Source organism: Mixophyes fleayi, chromosome 9 (assembly GCF_038048845.1).
Source record: "Mixophyes fleayi isolate aMixFle1 chromosome 9, aMixFle1.hap1, whole genome shotgun sequence".
NCBI classification, from domain to species: Eukaryota; Metazoa; Chordata; class Amphibia; order Anura; family Limnodynastidae; genus Mixophyes; species Mixophyes fleayi.
Window position 1 is genome coordinate 84507325 of NC_134410.1, and position 26017 is coordinate 84533341.

Below are 26017 nucleotides of genomic sequence, written 5' to 3' on the forward strand. Positions count from 1 at the left end.
CGTACTTCCGGGTCAGCGGTCGCGCGTTCCGTTGCTAGGCAACGGAACGCTTCCTAGTAACTCCGGCTGTGGTGTTTAGCGTCACCACCGCCAGTGATTGGACTGCACCTGTATAAAAGCCTCACTCTGGCACATAGAGAGTGCCAGAGTATTAGGTCTCATCCTAGCTCCAGCGTTCCTGTGTACCGTTTCCAGCGCTTCCTGTGTATTACCCGGCTTGTTACTTACTACCCCTGTTCTGTGCTCCCTGTGAACTTGACCTCGGCTTGATATTTGACTCTTCCTCCTGTGCTTCTGACCTCGACCCGGCTACCCTGACTACGGCTTTGAACTTTCCCTTGGACATCTCCTGAATTCACGGTTTGGACTGGGCCTGTACGACACCGCTTTCATCTACTGCTTCACTGATTACTCCCTTGGAGGACCGCGACCTGCGTGTTCCCGCAGCTAAGACCACACTTCCTTGCAGGGGTCCCTGGTGAAAACCAGGAACACGTTAGACTCCGCACCTCTTGGGTGAGTAGTGCAAAAATCAGTAAGCAAATACCCTAAATCTGTGACAGATATATACATACTGGACATACCTACCTACCTACAGACATGATCAATAAGGGCATCCTACTGCAGTCCCTGTGAGAGCTCTGGTAAATATTTTATTGAGAAGGGTAATGGCAGCAGAGTATGGGTTATGACAGGATGTATTTATCTTTAATTGTCGTTCAGTATTTTTAGACATGGTGGTCCAAATTCTAGTAAAAAAAAATCATTGTCTAGAAATATAAATGTCCTTCTGGTGGTCTATAGTGAGTAAAAAAACTTATCTGGAAACTCCTTAGACCTGTGCATCTTGGATCATACTTAAGTCTGTAGTTATAAGGTCTGTAAGGTTGATAACCACTTTGCATGAAAAACATATTATAGTCAGTATAATAGGTAGCTTTGCAACCTGGGATATATTGTTGAGACACTGAGTTACAGAAATGAACATTTAACCTTCTCATACAATATTAAACTGTGATAATGACACTACAAGTAAAAATAGCAGTTACAACATATAGGGTGCCTTATGTTACCTGTTGTGGGCTGGGATGTTGGGCTTGGGAAATCCTCAGAGGCAGCAAGAGCTTCCAAAGCTTGTAGAGTGGAAACCAGAGCATCATCAAGTTCCTTTGCATGGTCTCTGACTGTCCTTGTCTGGACATTGTCAATTAAAGTGACTGGTAAGTCCTCATATCCACTGGCTGGTATCACACTGACTTGTTTCTCTTCCCTTCCCTTGTTCTGGCTCTTTCCATCAATCTGCTTTGGTTCTTCCTCGTCTGAACTGTTGTCCTCAAATCCTGGTGGAGGGGGTGCTGCGGAAGGCAAAATAGTTACAGTCTCCCCTACCTCCCTCTCATCTGCCCCATGCTCTCCTTCATCCTCATGCTCTTCATCCTTTTTCCCTTGCACATGTTCAGGAGGTGGCAAAGATATGAGATCCACCATATTGTCCCTACAGGTGGAGGAACCACATGGGTAAATGCACTTCACATCCGCACCACCTCCTTCTAATCGGCTCTTCATTTTTGCCTTGCAGGAGTCACAATAGAACTGGGTACTCAGTTTCACCTGGGAATCCATAGTGAAGGAACGGGACCTGCTGACCTCGGGCGGATCCTTGGTCCCAACCGTACCATGTTGACTGGATGACCCCTTGGGTGTGGGGTCAGACTTTGTTCGTGGTCTTGTTTCCTCCGTGACAAGATTCTGGTTGACATCTCTACCCTCCTTGTTCCGCAGATTGAGGTAGCAGAAACCGATAGGCTCCTGGTTCTCTGATGGGTTATTGGGAGTAGAAGTTGGGCCCTTTGGGTGGGAGAAGACTGATGATATGCTGGAAGGTGATGATGCTTTAATAGAAGTTGACATGCGTGACACTGTGGGCAGACTGATGTGATCTAAAAAGGAGAAATACATAAAAGTGAATTTATTGCTTTTTGCAGATTTAATTTTTGGAAGATAATTAAGCTCTACACATGGAGGAATATTTGCAGAAGATAAAAAATACTATGTAGTAGGGCTATAAATTGTGTAATCTGTACAACAAATCACTGGTGAATAATGTCCCTTAACAAAAAGCAGAATACTTTATTGGAATGGATGGTATCATTGTACTATTTTTTTTTGTTACTAAATATATGATATTGGATTTTATTTTGTTTTGCTAATATAATGGAACAACCATGTGTAATCTTTAAAAGAATAAGAAGACCTGACTGTTAAAATATGTGCTTCCATATTAGAATATTATAGAACCCAAAGGTCCCTTTTATCAGGGAGATTCAAACAACAAATATAAAAACAACAGATTACAGGCATAAATCAATTCAAAGTTAGCACTAAGTGTGCCTAGATTTCTGGCAATGCACATGTTTTTTTTAGCACAAGATGGAGGTGTTTGGCAAAGTGCAGAAATTTGCAGAGTGATGGTGTAGTGTGGGGTAGGCTCAGTTTTGCAAAGTAGTGCATAAAGAAAATTACATTTTGTAGTGCAAGATTACTTAATGAAATAAAAAGGGTATTTGTTGCTGTACAGAGGGGAGCACAGGTATTTCTATTCCACAAGAAGGACTTTGAGCTGATGGAGATCAAGTGTTGTCTATAACTTTTAAAGGAAACTGAAGGCCAGCTCTATGTAACATGGCTGGGAACCCCTGGAGGGCTTTGGCAAGGTTGTCTACTTCCCCTGATATTTTTCAGCCCCTCCAACCCTCCCCTCTCAAGGAAAGGGATGAGCAGCCCAGGCCAATTTTGTTGGAGAGCTAAACATCCACCCATCTACTCCCATTATGAGCTGTTCTTAGTGCATTGGTTCTGCCCAGTAGGTGTTTGGTCATTTAACTTGGCATAGACTCTTAATGCACAGAGGGAAGGGCAGTCCTGGCAGCCATGGCCCCCCAGACACTTCCTCCATAGTGCTTTTTTCTCTCCCGTGTTCTGAATGATGGCTATTTGCAAGTCCAGAGGCTTCTAACATCATCCTTCAATAGTGAAAGTTTTTAAGTCCATAGACCAATTATGCTCTATTATTTCCTATTTTATTATGCAAAGTAGTGGAAGAGGACTGTGGGTAGCCACAAATGTCTATACTATGATATGCAAGGGGTTGTTATGGGTTATGAGTGATGCCACAGAAGGTGAGAGTAGGGCCTTGATGAAGCCAGGTGCTAGGAGGACATTGGTGCCCCCCATTTGGTAGTTGTTGTGGTGAATGTGTAGGATCCACCCCACTATTATTCGCAATAAAGTTGTGGTCTTGTTTTGCCAAACTAAAGTCTTTTTCTGTTTAGGTCATGATTGCTTACCTCTCCTCGCTTCAGCTTTATCTGGTTGCCCCGCTGTCAGTTCAGGTGCTTTGCGTTTCCGGGTATCGGCACATCTCATGACTGCAGTTATATAAACTCATTCTCGCACTACAGCAGTGCAAGAGCAAAATCTTCACTCAGTTGTCTGATGTCCCTGTTCCTGTAAATTGTGCCTAGGCCCTTGAACTTCCCTGTGATCTTCCCTCTGAATCCTATCATTTAAGCTGGCAGTTTGAGTACCAGTTCCTGGATTGGTTTGACTCTGCCATTGAATCCTGATATTGTACTACGCTGAACATTTGTGTACCAGTTCCTGGCTCGGTTTGTTTCTCATATTGAATCCTGATTTCATACTACGTTGACCACTTGTGCACCAATATCCAGCTCGTTGTCTTGTCTTGGCTTTGCCAATCTTCTCAAGCCTTCGCCACCACAGTGTTACATCTAAAAGCAGGCCAGAGGACTGTAACCTGCAAGTTCTCAGCGGCTAAGCCTATGTCGATTTACGGCAGTTCTTAATGAACTCCGAGGAACTCGTTAAACTCTACACCTCCACACCTTGGCCAGCACCAATCATCATCATTTATTTATATAGTGCCAGCAGATTCCGTAGCGCTTCACAGTTGGGAACAAATAGTAATAAACTAATACTGGGTAATACATACAGAGAGGTAAGAGGGCCCTGCTCGCAAGCTTACAATCTATGGGACAAGCATAAGGATCATTATCATCATCAACAACATTTATTTTTATAGCGCCAGCAAATTCCGTATTGCTTTATAATTGGGAACAAACATTAATTAAACAATACTGGGTAATACTGTTACGGGAACCGCCGTGACTCTCTCACCTGCGTCCCGGCCGTCGCTTAGCCCCCCTGCCGGTTATAGCTTCCAGACTTCTGTGTTGCTGCCTGCTGTTGTGCTGTTGGTGTTAACCTTTGGACCTCCGTTTGCCGTGTATGACCCCTGCCTGTACCTTGAACTTGTCTTTTTGCCTGTGCCCTTGACCTTCTGGCTTGAACCTCTGATACTGTTGATTTGCTCTTGACCCTGACCCCTGGCGTGTTTTCTGATGATTCTATCTAGCAAGTGACCCCTGACCTCGGCCTGTTCTTTGGATATGCTGTCTGCCACAACCCTCTGCTCCTGGGTTCTCCACCGCTGGTACACATCACACGACCCTCTGTTAGTCTGCGTCCAAGTCTGTCCCCACCACTAGGGTATTCAGTGAATATCAGACTGTCAGAGCAGACTCTGGGTGTTGTTGTACTGGCTGGAGGGGTTCCCGACATTATAACCGGCCATAATCTTTGGAGAATTTGCTTCCATGGATGATAATGGGGCGAACCTTTCTCCAGCCCAAGTTCTGGCAGGTCAGATCCAATCCATCTCACAAGTGGTCCAGAATCTGGTTCAACGCCTGTCTGCTCAGGAAGAGGCCACCAGAGCTGCGCAAGTCCAAGTCCTTCAAAACCCGTCAGCTCCTGCCGTGGAGTCCAAGCTGAACTAGCCGGATCGATTCTCTGGGGACAGAAGTCTCTTTTATAACTTTAAGGAGAGTTGTAAACTTTACTTCTGTCTCCGACCCCGCTCCTCCGGCTCTGAACCACAAAGAGTGGGTATAGTGATTTCGTTGCTTCAGGGGGACCCGCAGTGCTGGGCCTTCAGCTTGCCTTCCGACAGTCATCGCTGAGGTCTGTGGATTCTTTTTTCGAAGCCCTAGCCCTCCTGTATGATGACCCGGATCGGGTAGCTTCCACTGAGGCCCACCTCAGGTCCCTAAAACAAGGCCGACGTTCTGCAGAAGAATACACTGCCGAATTTCCGGCGCTGGTCCACTGACAGTGACTGAAATGACCCAGCTTTACGCAGCCAGTTCCGTTTGGGGTTATCAGAGCAAATAAAGGAGTCCCTGCTACAGTACCCTTCACCTACTTCCCTGGAGGGACTTATGCAGCTCACAATCAAAATTGATAGACGCCTGAAGGAAAGAAGAGCTGAGAAGGAAGCACCCACTCCCAATACATTCCTTTCTGTGCCTCCTTCTAATATGGAAGCTGCGGAACCTATGCAACTAGGCGCCTATCGCCTCTCCCAGGAAGAGAGAGCTAGGAGACGCACCTTAGGCCTCTGCCTATATTGTGGAACCAAAGGTCACCTTTTGCGCTCCTGTCCCAACAAGTTGGGAAAAGATCAGGCTGTAATGGATTACTGGATACACATTAATCTTGATTAGCTCTGGCTTACCTGAGGTGCGGAGTCTAACGGTCTCCCCGGTATTCACCAAGAACCGCCGCAAGGCGGGATGGGCTTTGCTGCCAGGAGTCGCAGGTCCCGGACCTCAAGTTTGCCCCAAGATTTAGTACAGCGGAATAGGAGCAAGATGAGAATAGTCGGACAGGCCGGGTAGGTACACAGGCAGGCAATGCAGACAGAATCAGGAGGCAATCTCAGAGTCAATCAAACCGCGTCGGTACACGGGTCACCAGAACAGATGCGTGGTCAACTAGCCAGGTCGTTACACAGGAATGGTAGATAAACGTATAGAGAGGAGCGTGAGACAATCCAGGTCAGGAGCTCAGGCAATCAGGAAGGTCAGCAAGCCAGGTCGGTACACAGGAGAAATGGAATCCAGAAGGGTCAGCAAGCCGGGTCGGTACACAGGAGGTCAAACACACAGGAAGCAGGAACAAGGAGGACACAGGAAGCAGGAGCTGGTAAGTTGCTCAGACACTCACCAAGTGTCAGAGCTATGTTTTAATACTGTGTCCAATTTTGAATTCACTGCCCTAGGTAGCGATCATGTGACCGCCCTAGGTAGCGATCATGTGACCGCCAAACCCAGAAGTGCGGCTTCTGGGTCCGACGGAGCAGCGGGGGAACGCGGAGGGGTAAGTATTCGTAACAGTACCCCCTACCTTAAAGATAGACTCCGGACACCTACACAGGTTTACAGGGAAATCTTTTATGAAAGAGTTTGAGTAGACGGGGGCATGAATGTCGACTGCTCTTACCCAGGAGCGTTCCTCGGGACAATATAATTTCCGGTCTACTAGGAATTGTATGGCACCTCTGTTTTTACGGGAGTCCAGGATTTGTTTTACTTCATATTCACCCTGATTCTGAATAATAAGAAGGAGGAGCCCTAGGAGGGGTGACAAACTTGTTAGTAGCCACTGGTTTCAGCAATGACACATGAAAAACATCTGGAATATGTAGAGAACATGGTAAGCTTAGTCTGAAAGCTACTGGATTGATGATCTCAGAGAGGCTAAAAGGACCAATGAACCTGGGAGCAAATTTATTGCTGAGAACTATTAGACGAATGTTCTGTGTAGATAGCCAAACTTTATCACCGATGGAGAAATTAGGACCGTCTCTTCTCCTTTTATCGAAGGCTTCCTTAGAAAGAGTGATGGCTTTTCTGAGACTTGATTTGGTTTGTTCCCAGATATGCGAGAACTTACGAAATAATAAGTCCACTGCTGGGACTTCAGAAGCAGAAATTTGGGAAAATGTGGGTAATCTAGGATGACAGCCATAGAGAATGAAAAAAGGAGAATTAGAGAGAGCCTCGTGGAAATGGTTATTATGGGCAAACTCAGCCCATGGAAGGAGATCCACCCAGTTGTCTTGATTGGCAGAAATGAATATTCTTAAACATTTCTCCAATTCCTGTTTGGTTCTTTCTGTGAGGCCATTAGACTGGGGTGATATGCAGAAGAAAAATCAAGCTTGATTCCAGATTTGTGACAAAAGGATCTCCAAAACTTGGATATAAACTGAGATCCTCGATCGGAGACAATGTGATGAGGACAACCATGAAGGCGGAATATCTCTTTAATGAAGATATCAGCTAACGAGGAGGAAGATGGAAGACCTCTCAGTGGAATGAAGTGGGCAGTTTTCCACTAGGATCACAGTACAAGACTTGGAGGGGGGTAGGTCCGTAATGAAATCCATGGAGATTTGTGACCACGGGTATTCAGGAACTGGTAATGGAAGCAAATGACCATAAGGCCTCCTTCTGGCTGTCTTGTGTTGGGCACATATGGAACACGAAGAAACAAACCTCCTTACATCTTCCCATATGGAAGGCCACCAGTAATTGCGAGATAACAGGGCCCAAGTCTTGCAAATGCCAGCATGACCTGAGAAGAGAGAACGATGAGCCCATCATAGGAGTTTGACGCGAAGAGGTGCAGAAATGAAGTCTTGCCTGCAGGACAGCTTTTTTTGATATGTGTTGCTGCCAAAATTCGACTAGGGGCCAGAATGAATTTATTCTCCTCCAAGGGTTCAGAGTCAGCAGGATCAAATAAGCGAGATAGAGCATCTGCCTTGATATTTTTAGATCCAGAACGGAAGGAAATGTTGAAGTCAAATCGGGAGAAAAATAAGGACCATCTTGCTTGTCGAGGATTTAGGCAGCGTGCAGTACGTAAATATAGCAAGAGCCAATTTGATGGCCAGGAGCTCCTTGTCACCGATACTGTAGTTCTTTTCAGCAGGTAGAAGGAGACGGGAAAAAAATCCGCACGGACGTAGTTTACCGGTAGAATCTCGTTGAGAGAGTACTGCTCCCGTATCTACGGAGGATGCGTCCACCTCTAGAATGAAAGGGCGAGAACAGTCAGGTTGTTGGAGGATACGTTCTGAGGAAAAGAGAGATTTTAAGGTAGCAAAGGCTTGGGTGGCCTCTACAGACCATACTTTGGCATCCGCAGACTTACGGGTTAAGGCAGTGATGGGTGCCACCAAGGTAGAGTATCCTTTAATGAACTGGCGGTAGTAATTGGAGAACCCTTGTGTAGCTTTAAGGCCCGAGGGTTGAGGCCAATCTAGTATGGCTTTTAACTTGGTAGGATCCATTTGCAATCCAGTGCCGGAGATGATATAACCTAAGAAAGGAACTTGTCTCTGTTCAAAGATACATTTTTCTAATTTACAATATAGATGATTCTTTCTAATATGAGTCAGAACCTCCAAGACATGTTTGCGATGTGATACTAAGTCTTGGGAGAAGATGAGGATATTATCTAGGTAGACGACCACACATTGGTATAATAGGTCTTGAAAGAGTTCATTCATGAAACCTTGAAAAACAGCCGGGGCATTGCACAACCCAAAAGGCATGACCAAGTATTCAAAGTGACCGTCCCAAGTGTTGAAGGCTGTCTTCCACTCATCCCCCTCCTTAATGCGCACAAGGTTATAGGCTCCTCTGAGGTCCAATTTAAAAAAGATGGTAGCCCCCTTTATACGATTAAATAATTCTGAGATTAGTGGTAAGGGGTACCGATTTTTTATGGTAATGGCATTTAGGCCTCGATAGTCAATACAAGGGCGGAGGCCCCAGTCTTTCTTTTTCACGAAGAAAAATCCTGCCCCAGCAGGAGAGGAGGATTTTCGGATAAAGCCTTTTCCCATATTATCTTGGACGTAGGCCTCCATGGCCTTGGATTCGGGAACGGAAAGTGGATACACTCTGCCTCGGGGTACTGGTTTGCTGGGAATTATTATTATTATCATTTATTTGTTAGGCGCCACAAGGTATCCACAGCGCCGCACACAGTACTAACAGTACATTATACAGGGTGAAACCATACAGAACAATGAACAAAAAGTACCAATACTTCAGAAACTCCGGCCAGTCATATGCAGTAAAGACGGAGCAGAAGAACAGGTATGGAGACAGGAGGGGAGGGGGCCCTGCTCATACGAGCTTACATCCTAAGGGAGGGTAAACAGACCAGGCACAAGAGGAGCCAGTTGAGGCAAGAGAAGAGAAGGGAGGACGAGCTAAAGGGAGGAGATGGGGGTTAAGTAGATGGCTGGTAGGCTTTGAGGAAGAGGTGAGTTTTGAGTGCACGTTTGAAGGAGCACAGAGTAGGAGAGAGACGGATGGAACGAGGGAAGTCGTTCCAGAGAAGGGGGGCTGCACGGGAAAAGTCTTGGATTCTGGAGTGGGAAGAGGTGATAAGAGTGGAGAAGAGGCGGCGGTCGTTGGACGAGCGCAGGGAGCGGGCAGGAGTGTGAATGGAGAGGAGGTTAGAGATATAAGGGGCAGTAGAGTTGGAGAGAGCCTTGGGAATGAGATCTATGTTACAGTCCCAAATTCTATGTGGAGGGAGTTTCGTGGCCTCCTGTTCACAAAAGACATCGGAAAAGATTTGGTAGGGTTCAGGAAGGAGTGCCAAGGGTAACCTCCTGTGGCATTTGGGATCCTCCTTGGGAACTACATTTGATAGGCAATGATTAAAACAATGTTATCCCCAGGATAAGATATGGCCAGACTGCCAGTCCACCTTAGGGGAATGGAGACGAAGCCACGGAAGTCCAAGGATAACAGGATTGGTAGATTTATGGATTACGAAGAAGGAGATACTCTCCTGATGAAGTACTCCAATCTGAAGACGAAGAGGAGTGGTGCGTAAAAAGAGGCATCCTGCAGGAATTCTTCCCCCATCGATGGCTAAAAGGGAGATAGGTTGTTCTAAAGCTTGCGTGGGGATGGAGAATTGCTTTACCAAGGCAGCAGAAATTAAATTCCCAGCAGCTCCGGAGTCAAGGAGTGCGAACTGAGAAAAAGAATATCGTCCAGACTGTAAAGAAATGGGAATGGTGACACAATCATTACTATAAGGAACTGAGGGAGACGGAATAAGGAGGCCTAACGACACAGTTCCCGAACACGTTAGGCCCTGTCGTTTTCCGGACGTTTGGGACAAGAGTTCAGAAGATGACCATTCTCTCCACAATATAAACATAACTTGTTTCGGAATCTTTCCCTTTCTTCGGCCGACAGGCGGGTCCTCCCCAATTGCATCGGTTCCTCGAGAGGAAGAACAGGTGTCTGGAAGTTAGGAGCCAAACGGATCATACTAAGTCGAGATTGTTCCCTGTTGGAATTACGCTCCTTGAAACGTAAGTCAATCTTAACGCAGAGAGAGATGAGATTGTTGAGAGATGTAGGGAGTTCTTGGGACACCAGCTCATCTTTAATCTGATCGGAAAGACCCTGCCAGAATGTGGCCACAAGAGCCTCGTCGTTCCAACGCAGCTCAGAGGCCATAGTTTTGAAGTGAACCGCATACTGATTCACAGACTGGTTGCCTTGGTGAAGACGCAATAACCCGGTAGCTGCGTTGGAGACACTTCCTGGTTCATTAAAGATCTTCTTGAAGGTAGACAGGAAGGTGGAAAGGTTATGCAGGATGGGATAATTTCTCTCCCACAACGGGGACGCCCAAGGCTTGACCAGACAGCAGCGAAATCACATAGGCCACCTTAGCCTTCTCAGAAGGAAAATTCCCGGGTAACAGTTCAAATTGAATGGAGCATTGGTTCAAGAATCCTCTGCAAAGTTTAGAGTCTCCATCAAACTTAGGCAGACTAGGTATCCGCAATTGGGAGGTGCAGGAGGTCCGGCGGCCACTAAAGTGTTCTGAACAACGTCCAGCCGGGTAGATAAGCTCTGGAGGAGTTTTTAAAAGTTGCTCTTGGCTTGCCTCCTGTTTGTCCATTCTTCCCACTAAATGCTCCAGCAGAGCAAACTGTAACGGATTACTGGATACACTACTAATCTTCATTAGCGCTGGCTTACCTGAGGTGCAGAGTCTAACGATCTCCCCAGTATTCACCAAGAACTGCCGCAAGGCGGAATGGGCTTTGCTGCCAGGAGTCGCAGGTTGCGGTCCTCAGGTTTGAATACAGGGATCAGAGGGATCAGTGCACCAGGTCTCGACTGACAAGAGCACAAATGCTTGCTCTACATGGATGACATCATTTTCTTCTGTGTGGATTAGCATTCGGTTACAGCACTCGTCCAGACCTGCGAGAACTTCAGTTAAGCTTCAGGGGCGAAGGTCAATTGCTGAAAGTCAGAGGCAATTCCCTTCGGGCAGTGGCATCTGTAAACTTCTACTGCATCACCCTTCCCAATGAAGTCAGACTTCATCAAGATGGGAGTCTGGTATGGTGGAGAGGGCATGGCCCTGAACTGGTGGGAAGAAAGACTGTTGACTGTTAGAAAATTGGACTGTGGTGTTCAGAGACCCTACCATCAAAGGAAAAGCACTGGTACTGTGCAATGAGATCCTTTCTGTTCTGCAGTACACGGCCCAGGTGTGGCTACCTTTGGTTGCACTCTGAAAAGCAATTACATGGACAGTGTTTTGCTTCATCTGTGGCTTCCACAATGGACATAATAAAGTGGGAAGTTATGTACAAGGAGACCCTTAAAGTTGTTATCCCCAATATCCCCACCTAGCTGCACCCTCTCTTCATTTGTAACCCAATATCGCCACCTAGCTGCACCCTCTCTTCATTTGTAACTGTATCTACAAGACCCTGTTTGAAAGAAAGAAAGAACAGCTCTGCTGGGAACTCCAGGTATTGTTTTTTCCTCCAGCCTTGTCTGGGACAAATGGGACAGCTTCATCCCTTACAACTGGACCACTCCCTGGTTTTACCTGTATGTGAAAGTAAATGTGGAGGGAAGTGAAAAAATGTGTACTTAGGGCACTCAAGGACCAAAATAAAATATATAATAATACTTTATTGATATGCATTAAAACAATAGTCTATAGATCTTAAACAACATTAGCGAATTGTTAAAACTTGAATATAGTATGAAAACCCAAAAAATGAAGAATGACTGTTAAAACTAGCAGATAAATACTGCTAGAAGCGCCGTAAGCTCTTGTTGGATTCAGTACAACTGTCAACTAATATAGTCACTGGAAAAACAAAAATGTATGGATCAAATGTCATAAAAGTTTACCCATTATATCCTGCCGGTATATATCAACGGAAAATATTGACTACCAAGTCCAAATAGCGTATAATATGGTATTAGTTTTAAATTTTCTCTATATAACAGGGTAGCAATATTGTTGGTTCACCAGTGAATCTGTTTATGCCTACATATACAGATTTTTTTCCAGTAAGGGGAGTATAATACCGGGTATAATGATCCTCAACTCTAATCAGTAACCCCGATAACTTTGTTGCTCGGTTTTAATCCTCCTTAATAGTGTCAGAGAGTATGCGATCAGTAGTATTCGCCTAATAGGGATTAGATTTGAAAATAATAGATTGTTATCCCTTGGTTAAATATCCACTTAAAAATCGCTTTTTTTATCTGTATGTTAGGCCTAGAAACTGAGAGAGCCTATGGCACGTATTGATCCCAACGCGCGTTTCGCTAAACTAAGCTTTGTCAAGGCAACCCGATACAGCCTTCCTGCTAGCTATTTAAGGCAGAAAACCCGCCCAACTGTGACATCATCCACAATGACGTTGTTAGTGACGAAAATCAGGATCCTTTGGTTAATGTGACTTAGAACCAATAAAAATAGGGAATGAACCCTTTCTTAGTGTTCGATTCAGATGACAGGTAAAGGTATATAAATATATTGTTTTATTAATGAAATAGATAATCATGAAGTCCAAATAAATAAATCACAGTTATTCGACCAGTAGATCTCAATGGGAAAATATTCAACCATACAATTAATACAGGGATGACCATAATGCTGCACTCATTCTTATTTATCACAAAAAGTAAAATTCCACAGGTAATAGGGTGGCATATATTCAGTGCAAAAAATGTATCTACCATAGTATTAGTCACTGAAATGTAGAAGTCCATACGGTTGCATATATCCCAAATTATATACTTTATTGGGAAAATCTTTAACATGCCTATCTACTAATATGAGCAACATTGTAATATGATTAGACTTCTGATGGAATAGGCATATCAGTATATTGAAACTAAAGGGAGGTATCCTTGACTAAATTTTTTTTTGTATAAGTTATTTGCTTGATCAATATCCGTGTATATCTTATTAAGATCTATAATACAGGTATAGCATGATCCAATTCTCAGATCTAATATATGACCTCCACAAGATTATCCAAAATGTGAATGGTGAGATGTGTGTAAGCAAAAAATACAGTCTGTAAGTGAATGATTGCGGCCCAAATCAGACAGTGTTAAAAAAAACCCTACTAAAATCCACTGTCAATTACAATATCTATGGCATAAATAATTAGAGTGCTGATTGAGAGTTAATAAGAAGCCCCACTATGGGGAGATAATGGAAAAAAACAAAAGGTACACATTTGTATATCCTATAAGGATAATTTTATCATAACATTACTGAAGTTTGTACTATTAAAAAATTACTTTGTCTTTGAGGAAAAATTTTACCTGTAGGTCAGAGGGACTGCTATGGGCAGTGCATGTGCGCCCACATATGCCAACCTTTTCCTGGGGTGGTGGGAGAGGGAGAGAGTCTTCACTGAAACCAATACACTGCATACTGACCACATTCATATGTGGCTCAGATAAATAGATGATATATTCATCCTTTGGGGGGGGAGGAAACTCTCTTCCAGGAGTTTACTATAACTCTCAACACCAATGACCTCAACTTGAAATTGACCTCTGAGATTTATGACAGCAGGATTCATTTTCTTGATTTGACAATCTATAGAACACAAGAAGGCCATCTGAGCACAGACGTTTACTGTAAGAAAACAGCCACGAATAGCTTGCTGCACTCCACCAGCTCACATTTTCCGGCTGTAATCCGGGGCATACCCAAAGGGGAATTTACTTCGGATGAAGCGAAATTGTTCTGATGGACATGTATTTACTCAAAGAACTAAAGAGCTGAAAGACAGGCTGAGAGGCAGATGAAACAGTGAACGTGTTATTTGAAGGGCTGAAGTCTCTGAAAGTAAAAGAAATATAGAGACTCTCATTCACCCACCTTCCAAAATGAAGAATAATGACACCAAGATACGAATGATTGGCACCTTTTGCACAGAATGGCAGCAGATAACTAATATCTTTGAGAAACACTGGGGAGTCCTTAAATCTGATGATGATCTTGACTGTATTTTGGAGGACAGAGTATCCATGATATGGTGTATATCTAGAAACCTTAGGGACTGTATTGTGCATAGCAATTTATCCCCTAAGATTATAACATCAGGGAGACCTGTGGGTTTCTTTAAATGTGGCTACAAAGATATTTCCCAGAGCACATCAAAATTATATCACAGCAGCCCAAATCACAACAACAGGAACACCACCCTCCTGAATAATCAATAGCAAGCAAATAGGAAGGAAATAAGCGCTAGATAAATGTCATATAAAAAGTTCCAACAACAGTTCACTAATCCAAAAAAATGTCACTCTTTGTAGTTCTTTTTCTCTTTCTCCTCTTTACCATTATGTAGTCCTCAAGTAGGAGAGTCAGCTGGGAGAAAAAGATACATATAATAGTGAAGTACGTATTGATATATACAACTGAGAGTATCCAAAAAAAGATACTTCACAAAGTGGGGGAAGGTCGCAAACACCCCAAAAAATTCTTTAAGTGAAAGAAACAGATATAGACTCAATCACCATAGGTTCCATCAAAACCTCTATTGGTAGTATGCTTACATCAATCTCAGATAATACAAGTGGATCACATCTCAAGTGGAATTCATACACCAGAAGGTCTTGTATCTCCTCTTATGTCATTCTTTCAGGGCAAATATAGCTTAAGAGAACTCAATCTAGGTGCGTTACTTAAAAACAAATTTATTAAAATAATAAAAAGCAGTAATTGCCCCTAACAGAAGGTGCAGGAGACATAGCGTATATACAGATCCAAATAGACTGTAACACATGTAGATCTCACACTGTCCCAAGAGAGAATATATGTTGAAGAAGAAAGATTGTTGAGAAAAACATATAGAAAACCAACAGATAGTAACTCTTACATCAGGGCAGATAGTCACCACCATGAGAACTAGATAAAGGGAATACCATTGGGTCAATTTCAACGAATCAGAAGGAACTGTTCTAAAGAAAAAGAGTTTGATTCCCAAGCAAGGGAGATGGAAATTCAATTTCTCGAGAAAGGTTATAATAGTGAACAGGTGAATAATGCACTTAACAAAGTAATCTTTAAATGTGGCAATTGCCCGGCATGTAAATTTATGGCCCAAACTAAGGAATATAAGGACCGTTTCCATAAAACATAGAAAATAGATGGTTTTCTGAACTGTAATTCTCCGAATGTCATTTACTGCCTGACCTCCCCATGTGACTTACACTATGTGGGCATGAGAAGCAGACCGTTCAAGAGAAGGATTTTAGAACATGTGGGAAACATCAAGCGTGCCAAAAGAGATGCAGACAAGTTTAAATCACTAATGACAGTGGCCAGACACTTTTTGAAATGTCATGAGGGTAACTCACATGATCTCCAAGCGTTTGCTATGGAACAAATCAAATTAGGTCTTAAAGGGGGAGACCTCAATCAGGAACTTCTAAAAAGAGAATCAAAAATAATTTTTCATGGACAATTTGACACCACGAGGCCTCAATGATTACAATTATTATAATTTATTTATATAGCGCCACTAATTCCGCAGCGCTGCTCCGAGAGCTCACTCACATCAGTCCCTGCCCCATTGGGGCTTACAGTCTAAATTCCATAACATACACACACAGACAAACTAGTGTCAATTTTGTTAGCAGTCAATTAACCTATGTTTTTGGATTATGGGAGGAAACCGGAGCACCCGGAGGAAACCAACGCAAACACGGGGAGAACATAAACACTTCTCACAGATAAGGCCATGGTTGGGAATTGAACTCATGACCTCAGTGCTGTAAGGCAGAAATGCTAACCACTTAACCACCAAGCTGCCCATCAATAATTTTATGGTCTATCTTTGATCAGCATGTCCCCTCATAACAGGTTCACAGTGCACTTAATGTTAATGTCCCACACAAATATTACTATCTGTCACCCTCATTGACAATGTAAGGCATACATCCTTATAGAATATACAAATGTGTACCTTTTATTTTTTTCCACTATCTCCACATAGTGGGGCTTCTTATTAACTCTCAATCAGAACTCTAATTATTTATGCCATAGATATTGTAATTGACAGTGGATTTTTAATAGGGTTTTTTTTAACACTATGTCTGATTTGGGCCGCAATCATTCACTTACAGACTGTATTTTTTGCTTACACACATCTCACCATTCACATTTTGGATAATCTTGTGGAGGTCATATATTAGATCTGAGAATTGGATCATGCTATACCTGTATTATAGATCTTAATAAGATATACACGGATATTGATCAAGCAAATAACTTATACAAAAAAAAATTTAGTCAAGGATACCTCTCTTTAGTTTCAATATACTGATATGCCTATTCCATCAGAAGTCTAATCATATTACAATGTTGCTCATATTAGTAGATAGGCATGTTAAAGATTTTCCCAATAAAGTATATAATTTGGGATATATGCAACTTTATGGACTCCTACGTTTCAGTGACTAATACTATGGTAGATACATTTTTTGCACTGAATATATGCCACCCTATTACCTGTGGATTTTTTCTTTTTGTGATAAATAAGAATGAGTGCAGCATTATGGTCATCCCTGTATTAATTGCATGGTTGAATATTTTCCCATTGGGATCTACTGGTCGAATAACTGTGGTTTATTTATTTGGACTACGTGATTATCTATTTCATTAATTAAACAATATTTTTTTTTATGAGACATCATTTACCTTTACCTGTCATCTGAATTGAACATTAAAGAAAGGGTTCATTCCATATTATTATTGGTTCTAAGTCACATTAACCAAAGGATCCTGATTTTCGTCACTAACAATGTCATTGTGGATGATGTCACAGTTGGGCGGGTTTTCTGCCTTAAATAGCTATCAGGAAGGCTGCATCGGGTTTCCTTGACAAATCTTAGTTTAGCAACGTGCGTTGGCGTCAATACTCGCCATAGGCTTTCTCCGTTTCTAGGCCTAACATACAGATAAAATCAGTGATTTTAAGTGGATATTTAACCAAGGGATAACAATCTATTATTTTCAAATCTAATCCCTATTAGGCGAACACTATTGATTGCATATTCTCTGACACTATTAAGGATGATTAAAACCGAGCAACAAAGTTATCCGGGTTACTTATTAGAGTTGAGGATCATTATATCCGGTATTATACTCCCCTTACTGGCGAAAATCTGTATACGCAGGCATAAACAGATTCACTGGTTAACCAACAATTTTTCTACCCTGTTATGTAGAGAAAATGAAATATTACTACCATATTATACGCTACTTGTATTAGAGTCGTCAATATTTTCCAGTTAAATATACCGGCAGGATCTATTCGTTAAACTTTGATGACATTTGATACATAATTTTTTGTGTTTCCAGTGACAATGTTAGTTGACAGTTATATGTACTAAATCCAACCAGAGCTTACGGTGCTTCTAGCAGTATTTATCTGCTAGTTTTAACAGTCATTCTTCATTTTTTGTTTTTTCATACTATATTCAAGATTTAACAATTCGCTAATGTTGTTAAAGATATATAGACTATTGTTTTAATGCATATCAATTAAGTATATATTATATTTTATTCTGATCCTTGAGTGCCTGTCACACTTCTGGTACCACGGACGGAACCCAATAGCAGGGCCATCTTTTACATTGGGCACAATGGGCAGGTGCCCGGGGGCCCCATAGGCAGGGCTCTTAATTAGAATAAATAATCCTGCAAAAAAAAACCTTCAAGGGTCACTGAGCAAGTACATCTATCTCTATATAGCTATATCTATATCTCTATACAATATATATATATATATATATATATATATATATATATATATATATATATATATATATATATATATATATATATATATATATATATATATATATATATATATATATGGGGCCTGGCGCACTGCTTTGCCCGGGGGCCCATAATGTTGTTAAGATGGCCCTGCACAACAGCCAGGTAGTTATGTAGTAAACAGGATTTATCTTGATATATATATCTCAAGTATCCAACAAGTGGAATCCACAGTGTCAAGACAGATAAAGGTCTGGTAGAAATATCAAGCAATTGTATTCCAAATCACAAGAGGGAGCAAGGTTCTGTGGAAGCATCAAGTTCAGATACAAGCACAAAATTCAAGCAATGGCTTCAAAACAGGAAGTGCCTTTTCTAGGCCAACACAGGAAATGAGATCCAAGATGGAATCTTCATGAGACAGTCCCGGCCATCTTGCATAAGGGCAATTCTAAGCGCAAGTGTCACGGTTTGGTATTCTGGACTCTGGATCTGTTCATAGATGTTGTGGGAACAGATCCACAGGGAGTGAGAATATGGTAATACACTGGTAAGTGGTAATGATAGCCTGAGGTTCAATAGATGCCAGATGCAGGATAAAAGTACAATCAGCGGTTTAATGATGACTGGATGAATATACAGGAAAGTCTTGAGATATGTATATATATACACACTAGGAGCGTAGTACAAGGTGGGCGGAGCCACCGGCAATATCATATGCAATATGAACAATCAGCATATAATTAGATTTGGTTTTGAATGCACAGTCCAGCAATAAGGTGGAAAGAATAAGGCAGCAGGTATATGGTATCACAGTTGAGCAGCCCACATCAGAGGAGAGATTAACTGTCCAGGTAGCAGTATATGCACAATAGATGCGGCAGCAATCAGGAACCAAATAATGCCTTAATGCTTTCAATAATACATGAACAGTTCAGCCAGAGAAAAGAACAACAAGCAGCTTGATGATACGACCTGTGGAGTGTCATACAGCAGAGATAGTTGCAGCATGAGCTGAATAGTCTGTGGAGTAGTACACAGCAGAGACAGTTACAGTTTTATCTGTATGGTCTTTAAGAGCAACACAAGCAGCTTGATGATACAACCTGTGGAGTGTCATACAGCAGAGATAGTTGCAGCATGAGCTGAATAGTCTGTGGAGTAGTACACAGCAGAGACAGTTGCAGTTTTATCTGTATGGTCTTTAACAGCAACACAGCAAGGCACTGACGATCCAGGTGAGAGCTAACAGAGTAGGTAGGAACCTAATCAGACTGGTAACATGATCAACAGGCCCAGAGGAAAGGAAGGAAGTGCCTTTTCAAGTCTGGAGCCAACGCAGGAACCAATAGGAATCTTAATTAGAAGTAGACAGGTAATCAGTCTGCACCTGTGCAGATCAGAACTTGGAGGTTTGAAGTCTGTTAATGAGACACCTGTGAGTGTCTCAGTCTTTGTCTGTGGAAGCCAAATGAGCAGCGTGTGACAGCAAGTTCATAACAGTGCCCTAAGTACACATCTCTTCCCTTCCCTTCCCCCACATTTACGTTCATATTACGCTTTAGATGTGTGGGAGCACCACTCCTAGTGTAATTTTGTAACAATGGGTATTATCCCTTAATTTGAGATATATCATGTATATTGAAGATATAAGGTTCAACTGGTGCGGTATTCATTTCCTTCATTCTACCTGTATGTGGTCAAATTTGTAATGGAGCACCATCTGGAGGGAGTTAAATCAGACTTGTAGAAACCAAAGACTATCCACAAGCTCATCAAAGCTAAGGATATAATGGAGTATATTCCAGAGATCCCTGCTCCTACAGCAAGATTGTCTGGGAGAAGGCCTCCATAGAGCTCACTAACAGACACATATACCTGGCATGGATGTCTATTCAGGGGTTTTGCCCCTCAGGACTTTCAAGCACTCCCAGCACCTGTGTAGATATAAACTAAGGATGAGCGGGCTCGGATTCCGCTAATCCGAGCCCATCCGAACAGTGCGGATCCGACGGGATCCGAGCACTGTTCGAGTATTTCCGGCGCCAAAGAAAGAAACTGAGGCTCTGACGTCCAAGTCTCGCGTCAGATCTCACGAGACTCGGATTGCATAAATTTCCCGCTAGCGGCCGCCATTTTCATTTGGGCTGTGATCAGGGTAGAGGGAGGTTGTAGGGTAGTGGTGCTCCTGCGCGATCAGTCCAGTTGTGCTTTATGCTTGTGTCCAGTGCTCTGTCCTTGCTGAGTCCAGTGGTGCTTTATGCTTGTGTCCAGTGCTCTGTCCTTGCTGAATCCAGTGGTCCTTTTGTCCTGTGCTCTGTCCTGCTGAGTCCAGTGGTGCTTTGGCCAGTGTCTGTCCTGCTGAGTCCAGTGGTGCTTTAGTCCTGTGCATTTTTGTGCTAAGTCCATAGTAATTGTCTAATTATTAAAAACTCCAAAAAAAATAAAAAATTATACAAACATTTTTTAAAAAAAATATTAAAAAATAATTTAAAAACTATAAAAAAATTCTAGAGCAATATATTATTGCAGTCCTGAAATATTAGTACTGCAATACCTACGTTCACTGTTTCTGCAGTCCAAAAAATAGGAACTGCAATCTATATTACTACGTTCACTGTTTCAGCAGTCCAAAAAATAGGAACTGCAATCTATATTTCTACGTTCACTGTTTAAGCAGTCCAAAAAATAGGAACTGAAATCTATATTACTACGTTCACTGTTTCAGCAGTCCAAAAAATAGGAACTGCAATCTATATTTCAACGTTCACTGTTTAAGCAAAAAATAGGAACTGCAGTCTATATTACTACGTTAACTGTTTAAGCAGTCCAAAAAATAGGAACTGCAATCTATATTACTACGTTCACTGTTTCTGCAGTCCCAAAAAATAGGAACTGCAATCTATATTACTACGTTCACTGTTTAAGCAGTCCAAAAAATAGGAACTGCAATCTATATTACTACGTTCACTGTTTAAGCAGTCCAAAAAATAGGAACTGCAATCTATATTACTACGTTCACTGTTTAAGCAGTCCAAAAAATAGGAACTGCAATCTATATTACTACGTTCACTGTTTAAGCAGTCCAAAAAATAGGAACTGCAATCTATATTACTACGTTCACTGTTTAAGCAGTCCGAAAAATAGGAACTGCAATCTATATTACTAGGTTCACTGTTTCTGCAGTCCCAAAAAATAGGAACTACAATCTATATTACTACGTTCACTGTTTCTGCAGTCCAAAAAATAGGAACTGTCATTTCTATTACTACGTTCATTGTTTCTGTAGTTGCAAAAAAGAGGAACTGCCATTTCTATTACTACGTTCATTGTTTCTGTAGTTCCAAAAAAGAGGAACTGCCATTTCTATTACTACGTTCATTGTTTGTGCAGTCCCAAAAAAAGAGGAACTGCCATTTCTATTACTACGTTCATTGTTTGTGCAGTCCCAAAAAAGAGGAACTGCCTTTTCTATTACTACGTTCAACAGCTATGTTGGTGTTAGACGTGCATCCGGTGTCCGCCATCTGTGCAGTGGAATTCAGACCAGTTGGAGGAGGTAGGAGCAGCCATATGTGCAGTGGAATTGAGACCAGTTGGAGAAGGTATTGTGGCCCCGGTACCAAATTGGGTACCGGGGCCACTCCACTACGCAGTCCAGATAGCTGCGTATCAGATATTAAACTACATTCAGTGTTGGGGCCAAATCCAAAAATAATTAAAATGCACTGTCATGATCGAAAACAAGAGGTATTGACACGCTAGAACTCCACCCTCTATATGCTGCAGAGGATGGAGGAGCAGCCATATGTGCAGTGGAATTGAGACCAGTTGGAGGAGGTATTGTGGTCCCGGTACCACTACGCAGTCCAGAAAGCTACCTCGGTGCAACATTTTGGACTAAAAACAATATTGTGAGGTGTGAGGTATTCAGAATAGACTGGAAATTAGTGGAAATGATTTTTATTGAATGTTATTGAGGTTAATAATAGCGTAGTAGTGTAAAAAAGCCAAAAAACTGGATTTTAGCGCTTTTTATGCTTTTTTAAAAATATATCAGAACCCAAAACCCTAAATCAGAACCAAAACCTTTCGTCAGGTGTTTTGGCAAAACAAATCAGAAACCAAAACCTCAAGCTAATCAGAACCCAAAACACAAAACTCTAAAAGGGCCCAGTGCACACCCCTAATATAAACACTATGTGAGTGACTACTTTATGGACTATTTCCTGGCACCCAAAAATATGGGGCAATCCATTAGACCTGGCTCTTTATGAACTGTGTTAAGGATACTTCATGGCACGCCAGGAATCGCCTCATTTTTAAAAGGGAAAAAATGATTATCCAGTATAGTCACTGATCCACATCAAGAGACTATTCAATCATGGACAGCCCTGAGTAAGAAGTGGTCTAAACACATCCCCTCATCCCCCTTCTCTCTATATGTGTCTGTTTTTCAATAAAGCCTTGGGCCTGTAATTATCCCTCCCTTCCCCCATAACACTGCTTGGACTTTATTTATTTACTTTGAATAGTCTCTTGATGTGGATCAGCCTGTGACTATCCTGGATAGTCTTGCCTTATTTATGCACCCTCCCCTTATATTTATGTCAATCAATAAAGCTTCAGGCCTGTGATCACCCTCGCTTACCCCTTTCACCTACCCCTCCCTCACATCCATTGCTTGTTGAAACCGTTTTTTTGCTAAAGTAATGCATAAAAAGTTCAGCACTTGATGTATACTGCAGGGTGTATTCTCATATGCCATATGTCATGTATTGCATTATAAAGTATGTCTGATTTATGTTCGACAGTGTATTGTGTTTCAGCTGTGCTGCAATGCAGTACACTTGAATGTAATGTCTTGCAAAGTAAAGTATACATTTTTCAGTCAAAAAATATAGGTTTTGCAAACATATGAAAGCTTATTACACCTAGTGACTGCTGCAAACCGTTTATTGTAAACCTACTTCTTTTCTTCTAAAGACACATTACACACATAGAATACAGAACACATGACCAGCAAACTAAGGATAAATTGTGCAGCCCTATTGGGATTTCAAACTACTACTTTTGCACTCACTGTGCAAAGTTTTATGCTGCTGCATACATTTAAGAGTAAATTTGCTAGATTTTGTGAAGGAGCATTTTTTTGCTGTGGGTAAAGGAAGCATTCCTTATACAAACCATTTTAGATGTAATTTGTGTCAGCATACATGCCTAAATCTCAAAAATGTGAGCTGTATGTTCATGGCATGCTATTTGCTCTTTCAAGGGCATATAAGCACTAATTTATAGATAAGCTATATAAATTGGCAATTGGACATGTGAATGTTAATAATAAAATGCCAAATAATTTGGACACAACTGTAGAGTTACTTCTAGCGATTAAATAGTGTTTTACTTATGGCGAGGGAATGTGATAGAGTAGATGGAAGTCATACCTGCCTTGATAATCTGAGGTGGAGGCAAGTGACTTGCAGCTCTGTAGAATATTCCTTTCTTGGGGTCCACCATCAGTCGGTAGTATCCTGCAACCAAACAGGCGAAGCTGGTAGCTTCGGGCCAATCCATGAGTAACACGAGAGACTGGGAAAGAAGAGCACATACATATCAGAAGCAATGAAAATATGTCTCTCTCAGTCTCTTTATTTTACCTCACAATGGCTAAATTACTATTTTTTAAGGTCTATAACCTGAGGATGAACTTATTACCCAACTTGAACTTATACCTAAGTGGGGTCTTTCCAAGTATCACTGTTAATGGTTAAAAATATAACATTATAAACCCTTATGTTTCTGCTGGCCTTTCCTCCATATTGCTTATCTACAGAAAAATTGCTGTATTTTTTGCCCATTTTACTAATTTGTTCAGTTTCACCCCATAGCCTTATGTGCAGTTATTGTAATCTCAAGCAAAATCGCATGTTGAAGTATCACATAATTTAACAAACACACAATCACAGTGTATAAATGCTGTATCCAAATGGCCTATATTGAAGAAATAATTACATTTTTCATTTTTCTGTAATGAGTTGACTGCTTTAAAAACTTTGAAAGGCCTAAATTGAAATGTACGACAAAGATGAAAGCATTGTTCAGTAAAAGCTGATAGCTTTTCCTACCCAATCATGGGTCTTATGTAGAGTTGAATGAAATTTACGCGTAAAACATAAGCATAAATTGCAACAAACATTTACTTGCTTTCAGAGCTGCATAAATGTTAAGCTATGTGTGGCTTTGTTTAATACGCAAAATGCATACATTTCAGTAAAGTGTGCTTAAAGCATATCACATATTAAAAGTGTGTAATATGCTTTAAGCGTATCATACCCTATGGTCCATTAGCCGGAGAAATAAATAAATGAAAAAAACACGGCAAGCGGGTCCCACCCAAAGAAAAACAAACCTGCCCCAATGCTGTCAGCCTAGGCTGGCATTGGCAAAATGAGGAAACCGGCAACATGGGGTCCCCACACCATCACGCCAACCATTCATAGGCCAGACAGCATTAGGCTAAATTCCCTAGGGGGATCATTTCAGCACTTCTTAGGTGGTTACTTGGTTAAGAATGGAATCAGCTGCTAGCCAAGGCCACCTCTGTCAGGCAACTTTCCAGCGGTGATGGGTCCTCTCTCTTCTTATGGTGGCCACCATCTTGGATTGCGGAAGTAAACCTGAGAGGTCAGATGAGGAGGTGCCGCAATTGTTCAAAATGAGGATCTGGAGGAGGAGGCAATGGCTGTTGTTATGACTGCATCTAGACTGAATCTGGCAATTAAATGTAGGTTTTTATTCTATTTGAAAAACATATTTCTTTATGTAGCCATAACACTGTAGGCCTTAGATGAGGTTGGCTAAGCCAAAGTTTATGTAGGTGTAACTTCAGAGAGTATATAGATGCTTGCATTAATTGATTTTAATTCCCTTATGTTTTCACTTTTTGACACAAAAACAATCTGTATTTTCTTACAGAAACAAAGGAAATTCAAATCTTGGAGAAATGTAAATATTTGCAAAGCTCACTCTGATGACATTCTATATGAATTATATAGAAGAAATGTGTGCAATTTATAGAGGTTTCTGCATATTCTTGGCACAGGAACAGACTTGAAGCTATATAATTGATGACTGCATAGTCCAAAAGGTAATAAATAAGAAACCAAAAAAATACAAACCTCCATTCACCAAAAATGATATATGTAGTGTGCAATTATGGAATGTTTAATTAGTGAAAACAAATGATTATTGGTATTATTAATATATTTCCGTTTTCCTCTTCCACAGATGCTGCTGATGAGGAACTCCCTCATTCAACAATAAAAAAACAGAGAACCCATATCTGGATGACTTGTGCTAAAAAAATTAGCATCATAAATGTTTGCCTGGGCGATATGTTGGAGTGCATAGATTTGATTGAACAAAACCTTCAAAACTTTGTTAAAAATATAAAAAAAATCTATTAAAAAAATAAATTCTGAAAAAAGATTAAATTTTTGTTTAAATCTTTCTGTTTCAATAAATTTATTTTGTGGGGTTTTATTCAAATTAAGTGAATGTATTCTAAGTAAACGGGGGGGGGGATTATTGCAAGGTATGGCAGTGACTGTATATATTGTGAATATAAAAAGTCTACATACCGCTATTAAAATTGCAGATCTTTGTGATTTTCCACTTTAAATGTAACACTGCAACCAAAGCAATTCAAGTGAAGTACAAATAGACAATTAAAAGGATAATGAAGTGAAAATAAAAAAATACAATACCCTAATTGAATAAGTGTGCACGTCCCTTAGACTAATTATTTGTGGATGCACCTTTCATCATCATCATAATCATCATCATTATTTATTTATATATAGCCAGCAAATTTTGTAGCACTTTACAATCTTTTGCTTTTATTATAGCAGTGAGGTTTTTTGAAGGGGTTGGGTATGTATTTACGATGATGACAATTCCGACAGGCTTTAGTCCT

At 41.4% G+C, this 26017-nt stretch overlaps 1 protein-coding gene and 1 long non-coding RNA gene across 4 annotated transcripts in view; one reads left to right on the forward strand and one right to left on the reverse strand.

Moving 5' to 3' along the window:
* The window catches only part of FRMPD3 (FERM and PDZ domain containing 3), a 735664-nt gene that overhangs the window by 10381 nt on the left and 699266 nt on the right, over window positions 1–26017 (reverse strand). For all 3 annotated transcript variants that reach the window (XM_075184613.1, XM_075184611.1, XM_075184612.1), the window contains 2 exons: window positions 23487–23631; window positions 1074–1940 (listed from right to left, as the gene is read on the reverse strand). In XM_075184613.1, the coding sequence (XP_075040714.1) occupies window positions 1074–1940; window positions 23487–23631 (1012 nt within the window). The remainder of the gene's footprint in view (window positions 1–1073; window positions 1941–23486; window positions 23632–26017) is intronic.
* Window positions 1148–25487, forward strand: LOC142100800 (uncharacterized). Its single transcript, XR_012678914.1, has 3 exons — window positions 1148–1788; window positions 25018–25189; window positions 25330–25487. It is a non-coding gene; the product is annotated as an uncharacterized LOC142100800 (long non-coding RNA).